Source organism: Haliotis asinina, chromosome 6, assembly GCF_037392515.1.
Source record: "Haliotis asinina isolate JCU_RB_2024 chromosome 6, JCU_Hal_asi_v2, whole genome shotgun sequence".
Classification (NCBI taxonomy): domain Eukaryota; kingdom Metazoa; phylum Mollusca; class Gastropoda; order Lepetellida; family Haliotidae; genus Haliotis; species Haliotis asinina.
The window spans coordinates 37,959,561-37,978,255 of NC_090285.1; the positions used below are offsets into that span (position 1 = coordinate 37,959,561).

Genomic DNA, 18,695 nt, shown 5'->3' on the forward strand with positions numbered 1-18,695 from the left:
TAGTTGGCATCCCTAAGATTATAAATAGATGTGGAGTAATATCTTTTTAAGTATACAGGAGTCAAATTATTTTGAATTTTATAGAATAGACAAAGTTTTCTTTTTTTCTTCGTTCATCCAGCCTTTCCCATCCTGTCTCATAATACAGAATTTGCCGTGAGGTATATCTAGGTAGACCCGCTACTACTATTCTGGCAGCTTCTAACTGAAGCTTCACTAAGTTGTCTTCCTGTTGTACAATAAAACCATCCCACAATTGACAGGCATATTCAAAGTGTGGTCTGATAAATATCTTATAGATAGTGTCGATTGTATTTCTGTTTAGTAAATATATCATTGATGACATCATTTTTGAGCACGACTTGATAATATGATTAGTTTGACAAGACCATTTGTCGTTTGCCTCAAATCTTATCCCGCGATGTTTATGATTGTTTACAAAATTGATTTGATTCCCGTCAAAAAATAATTTCAATTATTCAGTTTCATCAATCGTGGAAAACAACACTGCTTCGCTTTTTCGGGATTATATGAGGCCAACCAGTTTTTGCTCCAGCTATATAATATGTTTAAATTGGCATTGAGAGAAGTTTCAATTTCTTTAGTACTTTTTCGATGATTTTCCAAGCGAGGTGTCGTCAGCAAAAAGTCTTGTTACACAATTTATCAGCAATATCGTTAACATAGACCATGAATAAGAGGGGTCCCAATACTGATCCGCTTTAACACTAGCTGTTAAATACTTTGGCTTGGATATAGCTCCGTTTACGAAGACGTGTTGACTGCGACCACTTATATAACTGGATACCCATTGTAAAAGCTGGCATCTAATACCATACATCTCTAATTTACCAAGGAGTCCTTTATGTCACACACGATCAAAAGCTTGGGATACATCGCAAAATATCATACAATATTTTTCTTTGACGAGGGATGTACAAATATGATGGTAAAGTTCAATTAATTAATGACCTGCTTAAAAGCCTGATTGATACTTACATGAAAGTTTTTTAACATGAAAATAGTTATACAAGGGTTTACCACTCTTTCGGACAGTTTTCCTATACAACTTATGAGAGAAATAATGTCTATCCCTGGAAACAATACAGTGATAATGTACACTCTTCAAAACAAGAAATATACATAGTCGTTTTCAATAGTACATTTCGATATATTTTGACAGCAGTCTTCATTAAGACCATTCCTCTCTTTGAATCCGTTAGTCATGTCTTTTGCGAACAAACGCATCCCATGAATGTGTTTGTAGACGTGTGTCTTTGAAAACAAAGTGCATGCAGAAAACCTTATTCACCCAAAGCACGTGCACTGTGTCGGAAACACGAGTAAAGACATCGACTATAACAATGTTTCATTGCGAAATTCGCAAGGTAAATGAAGTTAAGAATGCCAAAAATGAAAGCTACGGACCGAAATATCGCCACTGGAAATGAGACAGGTGGGAATTCGAACAGACAGACCACAGGCTGAACCTGTCCTGACATGACTACATCGACAACGACGTGTCCAGTGGTGCAACAGGGTACAGTCATGGAACCTGGGGAGCGTTTGCTTCAGTGATGAATCGCGTGTCCTGCTCCAACGACGGGATGGGAGACGACACCTCGAACGTTTTGCACCGAATTCCGATCGACAGGTGTACAGATTTGGTTGAGAAAGTATTCAAGTATGGTGATTCATGTCCTACATGGGTAGATCAGAGCTAGTGATAGTTCAAGGAAATTTTACAGCAAATCGCAACATCGCCCACATCCTTTGAATTCACCTCCTTCCACTTTTTAACCGCCAAAAGGACCTGTTTCAACACAAACTTAATCGACTTTTCGACACTTAAATACGTTTAATACATTCCCTTATTATTGGCCTTAGTGGGGTTGTACTGAAGAGTTGCCTTCAGTGTATATTAAATGCAATAGATATTTCCAGTGGAGACAAATTCACTTTCCTGTCTGCATAATGGTTTCAGCCGGAACTGGGTATTTCATGTGCCGGAATTCCAACAATCTTCGTAATTCGTTCGTGTGTAATGGACGCGACGGATGTGGGGACGGGAGCGATGAGATTCCATGTGGTAAGTTTGTTTAACAATAGGGCAGACAAATGAGAGAACCTGTCACATTTAGAATTTAACTAGCGCGAACGAGGCGTTGTGGTAAGTCTCTCGTTAAAGTCACATCGAAGACCGTGGTTCCATTGTTCAAGAAGACACTGTATGTAAAGTCTCCTCTGGAGTTCCTGGTCGTTATAATTTTTTACCATTTCCTAGGGCGGCGTCAAATCATATGAAGTCACTCATGAGTGCAATATAACTCGTTACTTTGTGATTTTTTTTGCTGCCAGGATCAAAGTTATATGAGAGCAAGCTGGATGTTAAATGGTATCGGTCTCTTGTCTGTAAGGGACAGGTCTAGGATATTCTATTTCTCGCCCTCCCACTATTTTCAAAAATGAGACCATCCCTGATGATTTATTGGACGAGAACATGGCCTGTGGAGTTGAGTTTTCAGTACGGCTGGTCCTAAATCTCCTCGTCAGGCACACTAAACGATAAAACAATTTTATGCTTTTATTATCCCCTTGTGTTCCTTTGTGGTTACCGCCACAGCAGTTTTCCAACTGTATGGAGACGGTCTGCACATAATGCATCTGGACCATACAATCCAGTGATCGGCAACATGGGCATCGATCTACGAAACTGAGATTCGATGACATATGTCCACTAAATCATCCGACCCTGTTACTCGAATCCTTACAGGTATTGATTTCTGAGAGACATCTGCCAAAGTTTCGTATTTCAAGATTATATTTGGCTCATAGCTTTTTTCATGTATATATGTTTCAGTGTTAATATCCATGATTCATATACACCTATGGCACAAATCTTCGCGTGCAGATATGTTTTCTGAACGTTTTGCACAATTTCGTCTCATTTATTGTAACTGAAAATGAAACAAGTTTTATAAGGTGCAGATCAGCATAACAGTACGTTGGAAAGGGGCTCCTTGCACGATTACTATACCTACGTGTAATATACTAGAATAAAAAGGCTTTTAAATAGATCTGTCATGATCCTGCATATTTAACAGGGGATTGCACGCCCCCAGCAAGCATGAGAACGACATCTCCCTCAGCTACAGCAAAGCCAACTACAACAGCGGGCTTTACTCCGGGTGAGAAACTTTTCAAAAGTATTTATCTGAATAGTAAACTGAAAAAAGGATGAAAACAGTGAAACACACACACAGTCACATACACAGACACAGACACTGCTCGTTTTTATCACCTGCGAATTTGTGGGGATTATTGGAAAGGAATTGTCATAGGTCGCGGATCGCTGCACCTGATGTCATGGATCTAGATTTCTGAGAGTCAAACTTCAGCCGCGTCAAACCAGAATATTGCTGACTGTTGGCTGAAACAACATTCACGCTATCCTTTTCAGTGAACATCACAGAGTAATGATGATACGAAAATAATTATCCCGTGAGCTACTAATTTTCTCTAACTCAAGAGACAATCAACTTGTGATCAGTGTGGCTGATTGTGTTGCTGTATGCCATGATATGCCAGTTCACACTGTTTTGTTTCAGTGAACATCACAGGGAAGTGCAACCAGACCGACCGGATGTATATGCATGGCGAAACACACGTAGAGGTCGGCTGTATCTTCCAGATTTTTCCAGCCCAAAATCTCACTGTTACCTGCCAGAAAGGAGATACATTGATCTCACCTTCTGACAGAATACTCTACCAAACTCGACGTCAACCTGACTCGTTTTCTGTTCAGCTAAGATTTACTCCAATCTTGCGGCGCGATAGAGGTAGGTAAGACAGACGTCCAAATGTTTTGTGTCTTTTCAAAGTCCTCCATTTCCTCGACGACGAGTATATCAGAAAGCAGAGAAAATAATGTATAAATGCTTGGTTACCAAACAATCATTGTTTGGCACGTATCATCCATCCTGGCCAATAATAAATGTGCCCCCTACTTCTCTTTATTCTAGGTAACTACTCCTGCAATGGTACAGTGGATGAGTCATCTAGGAAGATATCCTTCTCCATGCAAGTCTTTGACAATCCCACTGCGACGTTGTTCCCGTCTACACTGTCACTGTTGGAAGGTGACCAGAAGAACCTCACCTGCAAGGTTACCAACACAGGTGCTGTGAGGACGATCCCTGCAACCCTTGTCTGGTGTGGCCCAGGTGAATCCATCATAGGTCAGTGTTGAATGTGTGATGAAGAGAAAATTGGAGGTACAATCGAACGTGTTCTTTTTTAACGGACATCCCAAAGCGGGTTTACTGTTTCTGCTGATATTAGTTTGATCATGGTAACAGAACTCAAAAGCCAAGTAAACATATCAAATAATAAATTTCTAAACTTGTGGCATCAATGGCCAACATGTTTCTGTTTTGAACATATATGTACATGTGTAAATGTCAGTTGCTTGGACCTCCTAGGATCGGGAGACATAATGTTTTTGATTGAGTTTCGGTCGGGGTCGTTAACGATGTCGGCTTCGGCGTTCCCATTCTGTCCAGGACAACAAATACTTGAACAATCTTCACCAGCTTGCTATACTACCCGCAGATATCATGTAGATGTGTCTTTTGTGGGTTTGATTGGGTCAGTTATATGTTTTCATTGCAACACTATTTTGGACTTGGTCTTTTTGAAGGATAGGATTATGTGTTTGTGTTTAAAAACACTTTAATGTCAATTAAGCTATAACACTTTGAACTGAAAAACATGAACTTTCTCATTATATTTGCAAAATACTTTTATCATGTTTTCATATTTAGAGAAATGGAAGAAATCAAATGAACTGTTTGAGGTATCAACGCTTAATTGGGGGAAAGGGGGAAGAGGAAGGAGAGGGGGAGGAGACATTTCTTTTTCCAAGTAAAACGTTTCAGCTATCAAACGCCCAATTGCTCAACACTATGACAGTGCAGTCATTCTGGTGAGTAACCGTTACAACGCTGTCTTTTTCTGTCAGGCAAATCAAAAATCGTGAGAGTGAAAGAAGGGATGGAGAGGCTGATGCTGAACTCGACTGACGCGCCTGGAAACTACATGTGTGGTGTGACAAACTGTACAGAAACAGCAACGCTTCTGATCATCAAGCCAAATGGTAATGATAATATCTCTTTTTGAAAATCCATTTACTCCCTCTCATAGCAGTCAGTGACTGTTAGTTTCCAGGAACCCATGCTTGTTTTAAAAGGACGGTCCGACAAGCTGAATTTATTTATGCATGTCATTATATCCCAAGACTGCGGACCAGTACTCATGATATCAATCACTGGATTGTACAGGGATTTTTTTCTCAAATTCGACCGTCATCAATCTGGTCCATTGCTCAGGGCGGTGGACAGCAAGCCGATATATCAATATCAAATTGTTTTGTTGATATGGAGTAAATGTATGTCCATAGTCTATGTCGGTAATGAGAGGATCAGTTACAATACTGAGAACATGCGTGTAACATTTCACTTGTTTGTCTGACCTGTAGAGTCCATCCTCTCAATTCTACAACACCAAATTATTTATTTCCCTTGTACGTGTGGTTTCGGCGTGTTACATTCAATGCACTGCTTTTAGAAAAGGTGTGTCCTGAAATCACAGACTCCAGAGGAACATCGTGGCCTCAGACTGTCGGGAATACAACCTTAGTGCTGTTATGTCCTGAGGGGTTTCTAGGTATGTGTGTTGAAATGTTTTGGAAAGGACTGATGACTTTTGCGTTTTTTATAACATATATGGTTGGACGTACGGTTACTTCCTGATTGAGAATTTACATAAATATAGAACGTCATACTAGTGCATTTGACGTTTTTATATTGAACGAGAGGATGCCATGGGCGCAGAATAACAAGGAGTTTGCAGAACGAGTGGCAGGACAATCGATACGGTGCAGGGGTACCAAAGGTCATAGTAAGGACGTTGATGGGATTCAACCCGTCAGTTGATTTGCAACGGCTGGTACAAGTGAACAATGTTTTACTATTGTCCGGATGTCTAATGATTGAGGCTGAGACCTCCATTACGTCTCAGGCATGAACATATGCAAGACCTTCTCAGAATTGAGTCAGATGTTTGATTTAAGACAATACAATAATTCAGTAAACATTTAAAATCCTAAAAATGGTTTATGGTTCAACATCTTTATTATGCAAGGTCACAACGTTTCAAGACAATTCCTAGTCTCTTCTTCAGGTGAAGTGATGGTAAAACAAAAGGGATGTAGTATATATACACATAACAGTAGACAGATAACAATGGGTAACACGATATACAGGTTTCTATTAATTGATGTACAGACTTCGATTGATTGACGTACAGGCTTCAAATGATTGGTGTGCAGGCTTGTATTGATTAGGTAAACGAGTTACAGGTAAAGATGTTTGGATAAAGGTTAGTCACTCAGGAAAAGGCGACTCTCTATGCATTTGGTAGGTAAACACCACCGTCTCTGTTGATTGAGGGGTTGTTCCGCTTGATTGCAATGGCTTCTAGCGGATTCCATCTTTTGAAGTCATTGGCATTCCTAACTAATGTCCTGTTGTTGTCCCAAACAATCTTGTGATTGGGGTTGTGCATGATGAGTTCAGACACAGCAGACTTCTGATCCAAATTTTGAACTGATGTTTTGTATTCTTTTAACCTGACAGCCAGTGGTCGACCAGTTTCTCCAATATATGTCTCTTTACAACTGCATTGAAGCCTGTACATCAATTAATAGAAACCTGTATATCTTCTTACCCATTGTTATCTGTCTACTGTTATGCGTATATATACTACTTCCATTTAGTTTTACCCTCACTTCACCTGAAGAAGAGACTAGAACTATCTCGAAACGTTCTGACCTTGTATAATAAAGAAGTTGAACTATTTTAGTTTGATTCCACCAACTTCTAAATGCCTTCGAAACAACTTATTTAAAATCCTGTGTGGAGTTTGCTTGTTGCACGTGAAGAGTCAGTGGAGTTTCCAGATGTACATTTAGTTCTGTCTATTTACGTGGCAAACTGTTTTCAATACGCGAACGTGTTTAATTAGAATTAGATAAACAGTTTGTGCAATGACCTTTACAACCTTGAAGGTGACGTTCGACGTGTTTGTGACGTCACTGGTGAGTGGGAGGAATTAAACTACATAACCTGCTTGAGAGAGGAGATAGCCCAAATAGAGGAAGAGGTCAGTCAAGTTTACACTATTACAATTACATATTGATCAATCTCATTGTCAGATAACTCGTGAAGATCCAGGTTAGAACCGATCTTTCTCAGCTTGTTGAGAGAGGAGACGAACAGGATCAGGTAGTCAGCTTTGCTGACTTGGTTCACACAAACCCTCTCAGATAGCCCCAATCACTGATAACGGCTGTGGTTCGTGAACAATCACATCTACACAACAATACACAGTCATTTCCTAAATCTTTGATTTTCAACTGAATTGTCAAACAATATACCAAGAATTGTGAGTCACTGTAACGCATATATTTCGGTACCTATAGAGGAAGTGGTTCGGTATACAACGAATATTTCTGATCGTACTCATCATTTGTTCTTTCGTCTATTTATAATGAAACAGTTCAAGCATACTAACAGGAACACAGATGTGAACATTGTTTGACTTTTGTGTTTAGGTAGCTTCGATCGCCGAAGGAGTTGTGTCCAGCAAGAAGGCTAAGAACGTTCTGGAGAGGCTGCAGGTGGTTACCAAGGTCAACGACTCCTCCGCCGGAGATCTGGACAAATCCATTGACCTTGTGGACACGCTGGCCATTGCACTGAACAAATTAGCTTCTCCGATTGCAGAGGACATTGCTACAGCACAGGTATGAGTGCACGCGGAGATTTACACCCTGTGTCTATACATATACACTTTTCGATTATCTGCAGTAAAGAACAGGGCGCATTAGGCAAAAGGGAGGTGAAAATGCTATGAATGCATCACTGAAAGCAGTGATTATATGTGTGATAATCCCTTGATACTGAAGTTGAAAGTTGTAAGCTGTAATAGTGAAACTAAAACAGCGAAGCAGGAAGAACCTTGATAGCAAGACGTAGGGTACCTTTATTGCAAATGTTTATGGTACGGGTAAACTGTAGGTCAACTTGTTCCTAAAGATATTATGCTACTTAGTCTGTAAAGCTGTACGATATCTTATCAATAAAGGATAGGACCTAATTTAACATCATGGAAGTAAAAGTATTTGTGATATTGGTAAAAGTGTAAGGTACACCTTTGTTAATTACGTGTGATGTACCTTGATGGTGAGACGTTGTTAGATATTGGGCATCTACATTAGACAAGCGTGCTAGAAAGGTGTAGTTATCTCAATAGTAATGTGTAGCGTATATTGACAATAATCTGTATGGTACATTGAAAGTAAGGTGTAGGTATCTGGAAAGTAAGGTGTACGTGACCTTGATAGTAAGGTACAGAGTGCCTTGATAGTAAGATGTAAGGTATCTAGAGCGAACGTGATTTGATACCTTAGTGGTAATTTAACATCATGGAAGTAAAAGTATTTGTGTTATTGGTAAGAGGGTAAGGTACACCTTTGATAAGTACGTGTGAGGTACCTTGATTGTCAGATGTTGTTAGATATTGGGTATCTACGTGAGGCAAACGTGCTAGTAAGGTGTAGTTATCTTCATAGTAAGGTGTAGCGTATATTAACAATAAACTGTATGATACCTTGGAAGTAAGGTGTAGGTATCTAATACTAAGGTATCGGGTAGCACAATAGTAAGTGTAAGGGTATATTTATAGTAAGGTGTTCCGTGAAAGTAAGGTGAATGGTACCTTGATAGCAAGCTTTAGGGTATCTTTGTAGTAACGTGTAAGCATGCCTTAATTGTGTACTGTGAACGTAAGGTGTAAGGGTACCTTGAAAGTAAGGTATAAGGGTACCTTGATAGCAAGGTTTAGGGTATCTTTGTAGTGACGTGTAAGGATACCTTAACAGTAAGATGTACTGTGAAAGTAAGGTGTAAGGGTGCCTTGATAGTAAGATGAAGGGTACTGTGGCAGTTATGTGTGAGGGTACCTCGATAGTAAGGTGTAGGATACGTTGGTATTAAGGTGTAAGGGTGCCTTAATGGTGAAGTATGTAATAGCTCTATAGCAACGTGTAAGGTACCTTGGTAGACATGTGTATGGCACCTTGGTACAAAGGTATAGGGTACCTTGGTGGTAAAGTATATGGTACTTTCTCAGTCAGCTGCAGGGTACCCCATTTTAGTGAAGTATGAGATTAGTATCCTCTTGGTTACCTTAGTATTCGTGAGGTGTATGCTGTAGTAGAGATGTAAGCTATTTTAATCTTAGAGCAATCTTGTAAATATAGGTGCAGCTAAAAAAATCAGATACTTCGTTGATGGGCGTATGCTGTTAAAGATCCCGGACTTTTCCACTCGTCAACAGGAGTTTGGGTGATCCTATCGCAAGCCCTGGTTAAACATATCCTTGTTCTCTGTATCTGCATGTTGCTCCACTCACGGACTTGCCTTGTGCCAACACTTCCTCGTGTGTTTCGACTATCTACATATTTCATCTAAGCTGGTTCTCCAAACCTGTAGTAGGACAGACACTCTCAATAATGGTTAGTCTGACATACAGTCGGAAGAGGGCAGTGTTGGAAATATGTCAGAAATAGATGGAAATAATTCCATCTGGTGAGAGGAATACGTTTACTAAAGGAAGTCTCCCACAGACACACGTACAGTCTGTCTATTTCTGATAAACCTTTAGGGATGTTGTCATGTTTGTGGATATTACACAGTTTGCCACAAGTCAGTTTTGCTCACAAAATGAACAATAGCGGATCATAAAATGCATCCCGTTATTTCATTTGGTTTACAACTCACAAACCCTTCTTAATCATTTTGTAAAATGGCAAGGCTTGATATACTCCGGTCTTGAAGTGTTTTCAGTTACATCACCAGCTTACAAACCCACTAGCAAGAAGTTTGGTGCTGACAAACCGAGAATAGAAACCAAGGAATAACTGGGATTCGAACCTAGAGGATATATGTTTGCAGTCCGGCTGAGAGTGTCGGTTATACAACACCATTGTCCGAGCTTTAGTCAAGGGTAACAGCAAAATGAATTGTGAATTCAGTCATAGTGACAGAATACAAGTAGTCCTGCATTGTAGAGCCGTAAACCTAACCACACTAGCTACTATACCCATTTTGAATGCTCTTCTCATCCATTGTTATACTGAATGAATACCTTTGACACTTAGTGTGCTGAACAATTGCACCTTAGATGGGAAAACTGTTTAGAACATCAGTGCTTCTAGGAATTAACAGCTAAAAACTGTATAGTGAATAAAGACGATAATGCTCGTCGTAAGACTGGATCGGATGTCAGACTCGCTGACTTGGTTGACACATGTCATCATGTTCATGCCATTGATGCCTGGACTGTCTGCTCCAAACTCGACTGTTTACAGACCGTTGCCATATAGCGTAAATCTTCACTTACTCGCTCACTCACTCACTCACTCAGACGAAGACAGTCCAGGTCTTTTGAAGAAGCATAACGTTTGTTAATGATTTTTACTTTCAGTCCTTTCTTAATGTGGTTGACAACATCCTGTCTGTTGACACCAGCAAAGAGGACTGGCAGCAAGTTAAGAAAAGAGTAAGTTTATAATTTTTATAGAGATAAAATGGGTGATAATGAATGCCAGGACACGCATGCCAATTTGCCAGATGTATATGACGTCACACACGTGCATAGTAATGCGATACGTGACAAGCTCAGTGACAGAATGCCCAACTGATCTCTCGATATGATGGCTTTATATCAGTTCCCAGTACGTTTTTATGCTAAGCACATATTGCTGTCAGCTACGTTTGGAAAATAATAACAAACAAGTAACTCGCAATGTGTTTGGTAACTATAGTAAGGTGTATGGTACCTTGGTAGACATGTGTATGGTACCTTGGTACAAAGGTGTATTGTACTTTGGTAGACAAGGTGCTCACCCTAAAGGAACGGGTGTAGAAACAACTATTTGACGTCCTACCATCTTGTGTATATATTTATCGTCACCATTACCCTGGTTTCCGTTGGGAAATATAGTGACTTGTGACAAAACAATATTTGATAACTTTTATCAGTGTTTTTATGAATAGCTTTGTTTGCAGCATGTTTACCCACCCCTAGATATCTTTTGAAGAAGATTTTTCCAGGCAGTTACAAGATCAGTATGTCTAATGTTCTTTAAGAAAATTAACATTGGTTCCAAAACTTTACGTGCTTGCATAGCCAAAGTTTTACAGGCTTTTGTCTGTTTCAATCTTGATGAAACACGATACCCAGGTACTTGTAACAGGTTACAGGTTTAAGATTTATCGTATTATTGCTCCATTTTACTTGCTTGGAAAGTATACCTCCATTTCTGTAAACAATGATTCTTTGATTTATCTGATGTTACACTCAGTCCCAAATTCGAACAATACTCAAATAATGGATCTACTTTGTAGGCAATCAGTGGAATACGATAATACATCATCACCTGCAAATAGCAACAACACTAAGTCGTCAATACTCAGGTTAACAAATATACCATCACTGCAGGCCTTACAACTTTCGTGTACAAGGGCATTGGTAAAGAATAAAAACAACCCATGTCGTAAAATACACTCTTGTTTAACTCCAGCTTATGTAAAGAAAGAAGTTTTCTTGAAAGTTCAAACTTTAATAATTCCTTTTATGTTTTTAAGACGTCACAGACGAAATGTTTAAAGGCCATTTTAAATATTATATAAATATACAGTAAAATCTGCCTTGTACATAAAGCCAGTAGAGTAAACAAGTACATTGTCTACAGAGGAATACTCTAGGCGAAACTCAGTTTGAGATTCAGAAATTAGTTGATACATATCTAGACAGAGTCATAAGCCTTTTACTATATAACCTTTTACTGTCAAATCTTACCACAACAGTTCAAGAACGATATGCCTATGTAGTTGTTTGAGTTATTTCTTTTCCCTGAATTAAATAACGGGATTACCATACCATTGTTCCAGCTATTGGGAAATATGCCACTATCCAGAACTTTATTAAACAATCAGAGTAGAAAAAAAGGTGTGAAATATGGACCACTAAGCTTTAAAGAATCACCAAGAGCTTCACCAATTACTGTCAAGTAACTCTTATTCTGTGATGACGCTATTCGATATGTCATTAGTAAAGTCTACTGGGAGATTATCACAAAATTCACATGTGTGGTTATTGACAAAACTATACAATTTTTCATCCTGCAAGAAGTATTGCACTTCCTTCAACTTGCAAGAAGTATTTCGTCATCTTGGAACAACGTTTAAAGTTTGCTTTGAACTTGCATGCCAATAATTTCTTACGTTATGTTGGCAGTGATACGTATAGTAAGTTTAGTGAGATATTTATATTTCTTTGCTTTCAGAAAGTTACATTCACTGTCATAGCATGGCGGTTGATTATTATCTATTTCTTTTTAGTTGTTTGCGTTATAGTCCACATTAAAAGATAAAATATTCGTTAATTTGGAAACAGCGACATTGACATGGACGTCTTGGGATGGGACAAATTCCTACATACATGAATCAATATCATTATCAGAAACCATTGCCTGAAAGTGTTCATTATAAAGTGAGGGTATGTCAAAGTGGCATTTTCACATTGCTGGGTAGGTACGATATTAGTAAATGTACAAACAAGTGGTAGGCGATCTGACTCAGTCCTTGTGAGGACTGATATATCCTCCACATCAGGAAATAAACAAAATTAGTTTTGTTCCGCTGTTAGAAATAAATGTCTAATTAGCAGGGGTATCAATGATCGTACGCGACTCAACAATGTACATGGTTTTTAAAAGGGTGAACATCTCAAGACCATGCTTATTCACAAACGTGTCACGGGACTGCGAAATAAAAGAACCATGTTTGCTAGGCAAAGGTGATGTGTGCGCATATTATATATATTACACAAGTTATGTTTCACTATGTGGTTAATAACCTGCTGTAACCGTTTTGTATCTATACACAGCAAGTTTGATAGGGCAACACGAAACGTCATGGAACGCCTTTTAAGAGCACAATACAAGGGTGCGTTGTGACATGTATAATGTCAATGAGTATGAAAGGTTACAAGTTCGGGGCTGATTTGAACGCACCTTTAGCGGACATTTTTTTATGCCGATTGGAGCGTACGCTTTGTGTACGTACATGTACGGATGTATCTTGTGACGAAACAATCAGTATTGTGTACTGAAAGCCATTAAAAACACCGATAGCCATTAAAAATGCAATTGGTATTGTCTGTCCTGGAACTTACAAAACTTCTATTGACGATTCTTTTCCTCCGTTAGAGAGGATGTAGGGATAAAAGACATTCCTTTTGTATTACGTTTTATGCTTAACACTGAACCTTTGGCATTTCTCATAAACACAATCACATTCATGAAACACGTTGTGCACGTGCACAAGGAACTGTGAAACTGAATCATGTTGAGAAAATGTCACGCTTGAGACAAGACGCAAAGAATCAGGTTCTCGCTATGGTTAGCGGCTTTTCTTCAAATGTGATGATTGTCAGGCACTGTAATGTGCATCTAACCACCGTTGTATAACTCAGACAACTCAGGCCACCGGGGAAGTGATGCATTTGTCCGCAACCTGGTGCACCACCTTTGACGACAGCTCGACAGGACCACAATATCCGAGTCTCACACTTGCGAAATCGGTTCAAAACAGTTGCTGATACTGTCTGCTCCAAAAGGTTGCGAAGACACCCTAATGCAGGTTTAATGTGCAGATGGACGTCAACGGATTTATCGACGTCCAGAAGAAAGACTTGTGGCAAGCTGTGGTTTTGAACATGGTCTTTTTGGAAGCGCTGGTGCCATGACCAAAGACAAGTGCTGAATTGACATCAGCCCTTCAAGATCACTGACACACCATTCCACAGCTGTTGCCTAGAAATCTGTGTCTTCCAATGCTCCCGGAGACTATCTTGCAGTTGATGGTGGTCAAACACGATTTTGACTGCAAATGACACCCGCTTTGTCTTATGTCGTTGCGTTACTGACGTTGTTGATGACTGGACAGTTTCCGATCAAATTATCCACTGATGTTTATTTAAAACATATCTAACAGCTACATGCACATATGTTGACATTTGTGTGAGTAAAGAAAGTATGAATGTCAAATTGCGTTTTTTATGGCTTTCAGTATAAGTACAACTATAAGAAGATGTGACTGTCGCCATGCTAGGTATGATCCTTGTGAGCCATATTAACGGAAATGCACATATTGTAAGTAATCGAGTTTGGACAGACAATTCAGTGATCAACAGCATTAACATCGATTTGCGCAATTGGGAGCCGATTACGTGAATCAACGAAGTAAACGAACTTGACCACCCGATCGAGCTAGTCGCCCCTTACCACAAGCATGGGTTACTGAAGATTAATATTCCAAATCGGACCTTCACGGGTCTGGCGGGTGTGACTTGTAGGAATCAAATGTCTGCTGAAGTATCATGAGCTCTTGTCCCTGTTGCAGTTCATTAGCACAGTTACTTGAATTCACAAGAATACCCCCATTGCAATGTCGTTACTCACATCTGATCCACGTGTATTTAATTATGTGTTCTGAACATATTCCCCAAATTTGAAACAATCATATATGTTAAGTCAATCTGTACAACCAGCCATTTGACCCAATAACTGAAATGATCAGTCATTTGGCAGAATGACTACACGTTTCTGTTAGTTGGTCAAATGACGTAAAAATTAGAGTTCTAGTTAAACTGATTGCCTGAACAGTTTCAGTCTTTCCATCAAACACAAGAATTTTGTTTTGAATGATGTCAAACAAAGAGGTCTTAAAAGAAAACACATGCTACACACTTAAACAAACACTTTGCAGAAATCAAAGACCGTATAGAAAATGGGGAGGTTAACACATACTGACCTTAAGGCTTCATCATAACTGATTTAATGCGTTTGACGTTATGTGACATTTACTGGTCTCATTTTACACAATGTATATGGGTTTTCTCACAATGCTTCGGACGTCTGAACATTCAGTTATGGTTGATTCAATCGCTGAGACGCTCACAGAGGAGCTGCATGAGACGTACGAGGAGCTAAGGAAGGTGTTCATCCCCAAACAAACATAGTATGCCACGACTGAAGAAATCACACACTTCGCCACAGTGACATCAAAGAAGACGCACCAACATTATTTTGTTTTTCTTCTGTGAACTTAAAGGATTTTAGTTACTTGGTTTAATGACTTGACGAAAATTTCAATCTTCTGAAGAACTGACAGAGAATTTTAGTCTTTTGACCAAATGAGTAACCTTTTTAGTCATTTGATGACATAACTGACCGTTACAGGGAGTTTCGCGTTGGATACTTTCCACGTGACCTGTAGGATTAAGATAAGGAGTGTAGTAACATGTAGAAACAATAGCCTTTGTGTTTGTTGTAGTCCACCGACATTCTCTTGAATTCAGAAGGATACCCCCAGTGCATTATTGGTACACGCATGTATTCAACGCATATACTTTCAATTGCTTTTTGACATGTTCTCCAAATTAAAATCGAATTATATACAGTAATATTAATACAGTAGCCTAATAATAATAGAGCAAATTCCTCTTTTCTTGAAGAATGCAACAAAGGTGTCGTTTTTGATGAGGGCTGTGACGTCCATTGGTTTGGCGGTTGCAGCATCACAGACGGTGAACAAACTGGTGACTATCAACAGTTCAACCATGGGTAGGCACATTCTTGATCATTTCGAGTATTTTGAAGTCCGAAGGCTGAAAATAACTGAGATGACTTTATATGGACGTCAAAGTTGTGGAACGTTAAGAATGCATCGTTGTACAATTATTTTCACATTCTGTGTTTTGTATTCGAACAGTTGTCTGGTTTTTCCAATGTAACCATCGTAAAGATAAAGATTTCTAACGATTTATGTGATGTACTGGTGAATTTCTTCTGAACACAATACCTTCGCGCTATATAAATACATTTGAATATATTTTGAGGTCATCCTCATATATAACTTGAACTCCCAGCCTTGCTGAAACTATTTCTGTGTCCTGTTGAATTACTCGAATGTTTGCCATTATATAACCTCTGATAAGTAGAAGTAATTGCAATCGGAAAAACTAATCGGAACTCTTGTTGTCTCGAGTTTATGTTTTAGTAAATGCCAAATGCAAGTTCTGGTTTCCCTGATAGGCAATCTAGACTAGTATTGAGATACTTAATCATCAGCGTAGAAATGCAACCCTCTAACCCACTCAGCCACCGCGGCCTTCAGGCAACTGTCTTTGTGCGTTGGCTATCAGGGGCCTCACTCTGAGGGTATGAGTTCGAATTCCAGATGGGACTCGAACCATCAAAAGTACTAGAATCGGTACTGAAAACAATGTAATTCTAAATATAACATGTATAACATTTGACCACAATCTAAATGGCATTATGCATTCTTTGTAAACGTTTTCATTTACTTTTTAAAAATTTGGTGGAAAGTGGTGGAAGTTGCAAAGGTTAAGAAAGAAGACATCACCTTTCCTACAGAAAACCTTGAAGGTGTGAGGAGTTCTTTAAGACTTTCTCAGGAAAACTATGATGCAGAAGGTAAGTACATATTTTGTGAATTCACCAAATTTCGAGGACATCTTCCAGGGAAGGTCAGACACTACTCCAGGATGTCTGTCAGATACCATTTTGTCTTATGGTGTCGGCATTTTGTCTTTGTTTCTTTCTTTTTGTTTCTTGGTTCGCGCTCAGAAACTCCACAGGTTAGTTTGATCCTTCTTCGTCGACGTGTATCCAGAAGTTGTTTCAGGAGCAAACATTTTGGTTTACAATATACATAATATAAAAACTACTACAAGTGATGTGCAATTCAATGTTCAATATATATTATATAAGTTACACAGTCAGTGAAAAACGTTTTCTTATTTCTTAATTTTCACTCTTCTGTTTTCGCTCCCCCGCGAGTTGCATCAAAACGTATCACAGGTGTTCAAGTATCACCCGGTCTTGGTATTAAAGTATGAATGATTATTATTTATTTATTATGTACCTGTGCCGCTGAGGCACAGTTTTATAAAATGTTTTACAATATATCCACTGTAATTCGTAAACAAGGCCTTTGATGTGTGATTAAATTGTTTAACCCTACCAAAGAACAATGTTCAAATCCAAAACTGCAAATTGTGCAAAGGCGTTGCTATATTGTTCACTATAATATTTCAGACAGCAGAGTTCGGTTCGTGACATCTGTCTGTACATATTTCTGAAAATCTGAACATTTTCATTAAGGAAAGTTCGAACCGGACATATTGAATAACAGCCTATTTCAGGGCACCAGATAGTTACAATGTGACTTTGTGAGTATTTTGCTTCCCTGTACAAGGATCTTATCTCTGGCAAAACGGAAACATACTTACTTTCATTTCGTCTGTTGTTCGTAGACAACCATTGTTTACATATTCAGTGTCTACCATATATATATATACATGCATACATACATACATACATACATACATACATACATACATACATACATACATACATACATACATACATACATACATACATACATACATACATACATACATACATACATACATACATACATACATACATACATACATATATATATATATATTACTCGCAACCTATTATACACTGGACATATTAAACATTGACAATATAAAACATCTGTTTTTATGTATACCTGCATTCTTCATGTTTTTATTTCACCAAACTTTAAAAGTGGCACATATCTTGTTCAATCTTTATTGCCAATAGGTATGATTCTTACCATTTCGTGCATGTGTGCGTGACAGTTGCCACCAGTGGGGCACAATATTTCACCTTTTCTCCCACCCCCAGTTTGGGATTTCGACAAATATTTCTTATGCATGTTTGTTTCACAATTGTAAAATTTGGCCTGTAAAATGTATTCCGTAGCTGTGATGTCATTGTTTGTTCATTTTCAGAAAGCGTCACTTACGTTGCAGTCTATTACCGAACTATGGCCGACTTTCTAAAAGGAATTAACTCCGGGTAACTTAGAGTTACAGTTTACTCAAAAACACTGCATAATGTTTCCAGTCTCTACCACGTTTAAGTTGGATCATTATCTTCACATCTAACAGTTTTACTATGAAAAATGATATGATAGAGGCCTGGGCTTGATATTTTGGGGGAAACTATGGTCTTCACAGACTACTGATGTAATGTGAGATGACAGAGAGCGAGGTGAATATCAAGAGTGAAACTCTCATCTTCTGAGGCCGATGTCAGATTTCAGATAACAATTGACTCCAAGTCTAAATCTAATGACTTATACACCACAACTCCGGCAGTAAAACGTCTTAGAACATTAATTATTGTGAACAACATTTACTGAATTGTGTAGCAATACATTACACAACCATGTAAAAAAATCATCTCTCCTAAACATATCTTTCATTCTCAGTGGAGGTGACAATACAAGACAGAAAGAAATAAGATCTCAGATTCTATCACTTGCTGTCCACGTTGACGGTAAACAACTTACGGAGCTTAACATGGATGTAACGCTTAATTTCTACCATGGACAGGTGAGCTAATGTGTTTCAAATTGTATAAT

The 18,695-nt window shown here is 38.7% G+C and overlaps 1 protein-coding gene across 1 annotated transcript in view; it reads left to right on the top strand.

The window, feature by feature from the left end:
• The first annotated feature begins 1,404 nt into the window (after nucleotides 1-1,404).
• Nucleotides 1,405-18,695, top strand: part of LOC137287849 (adhesion G protein-coupled receptor B1-like) — a 135,106-nt gene continuing 117,815 nt past the window's right edge. Inside the window, exons 1-3 of the mRNA XM_067820231.1 lie at nucleotides 1,405-1,456; nucleotides 1,985-2,089; nucleotides 3,609-3,839. Of these exons, the coding sequence (XP_067676332.1) occupies nucleotides 1,405-1,456; nucleotides 1,985-2,089; nucleotides 3,609-3,839 (388 nt within the window). The remainder of the gene's footprint in view (nucleotides 1,457-1,984; nucleotides 2,090-3,608; nucleotides 3,840-18,695) is intronic.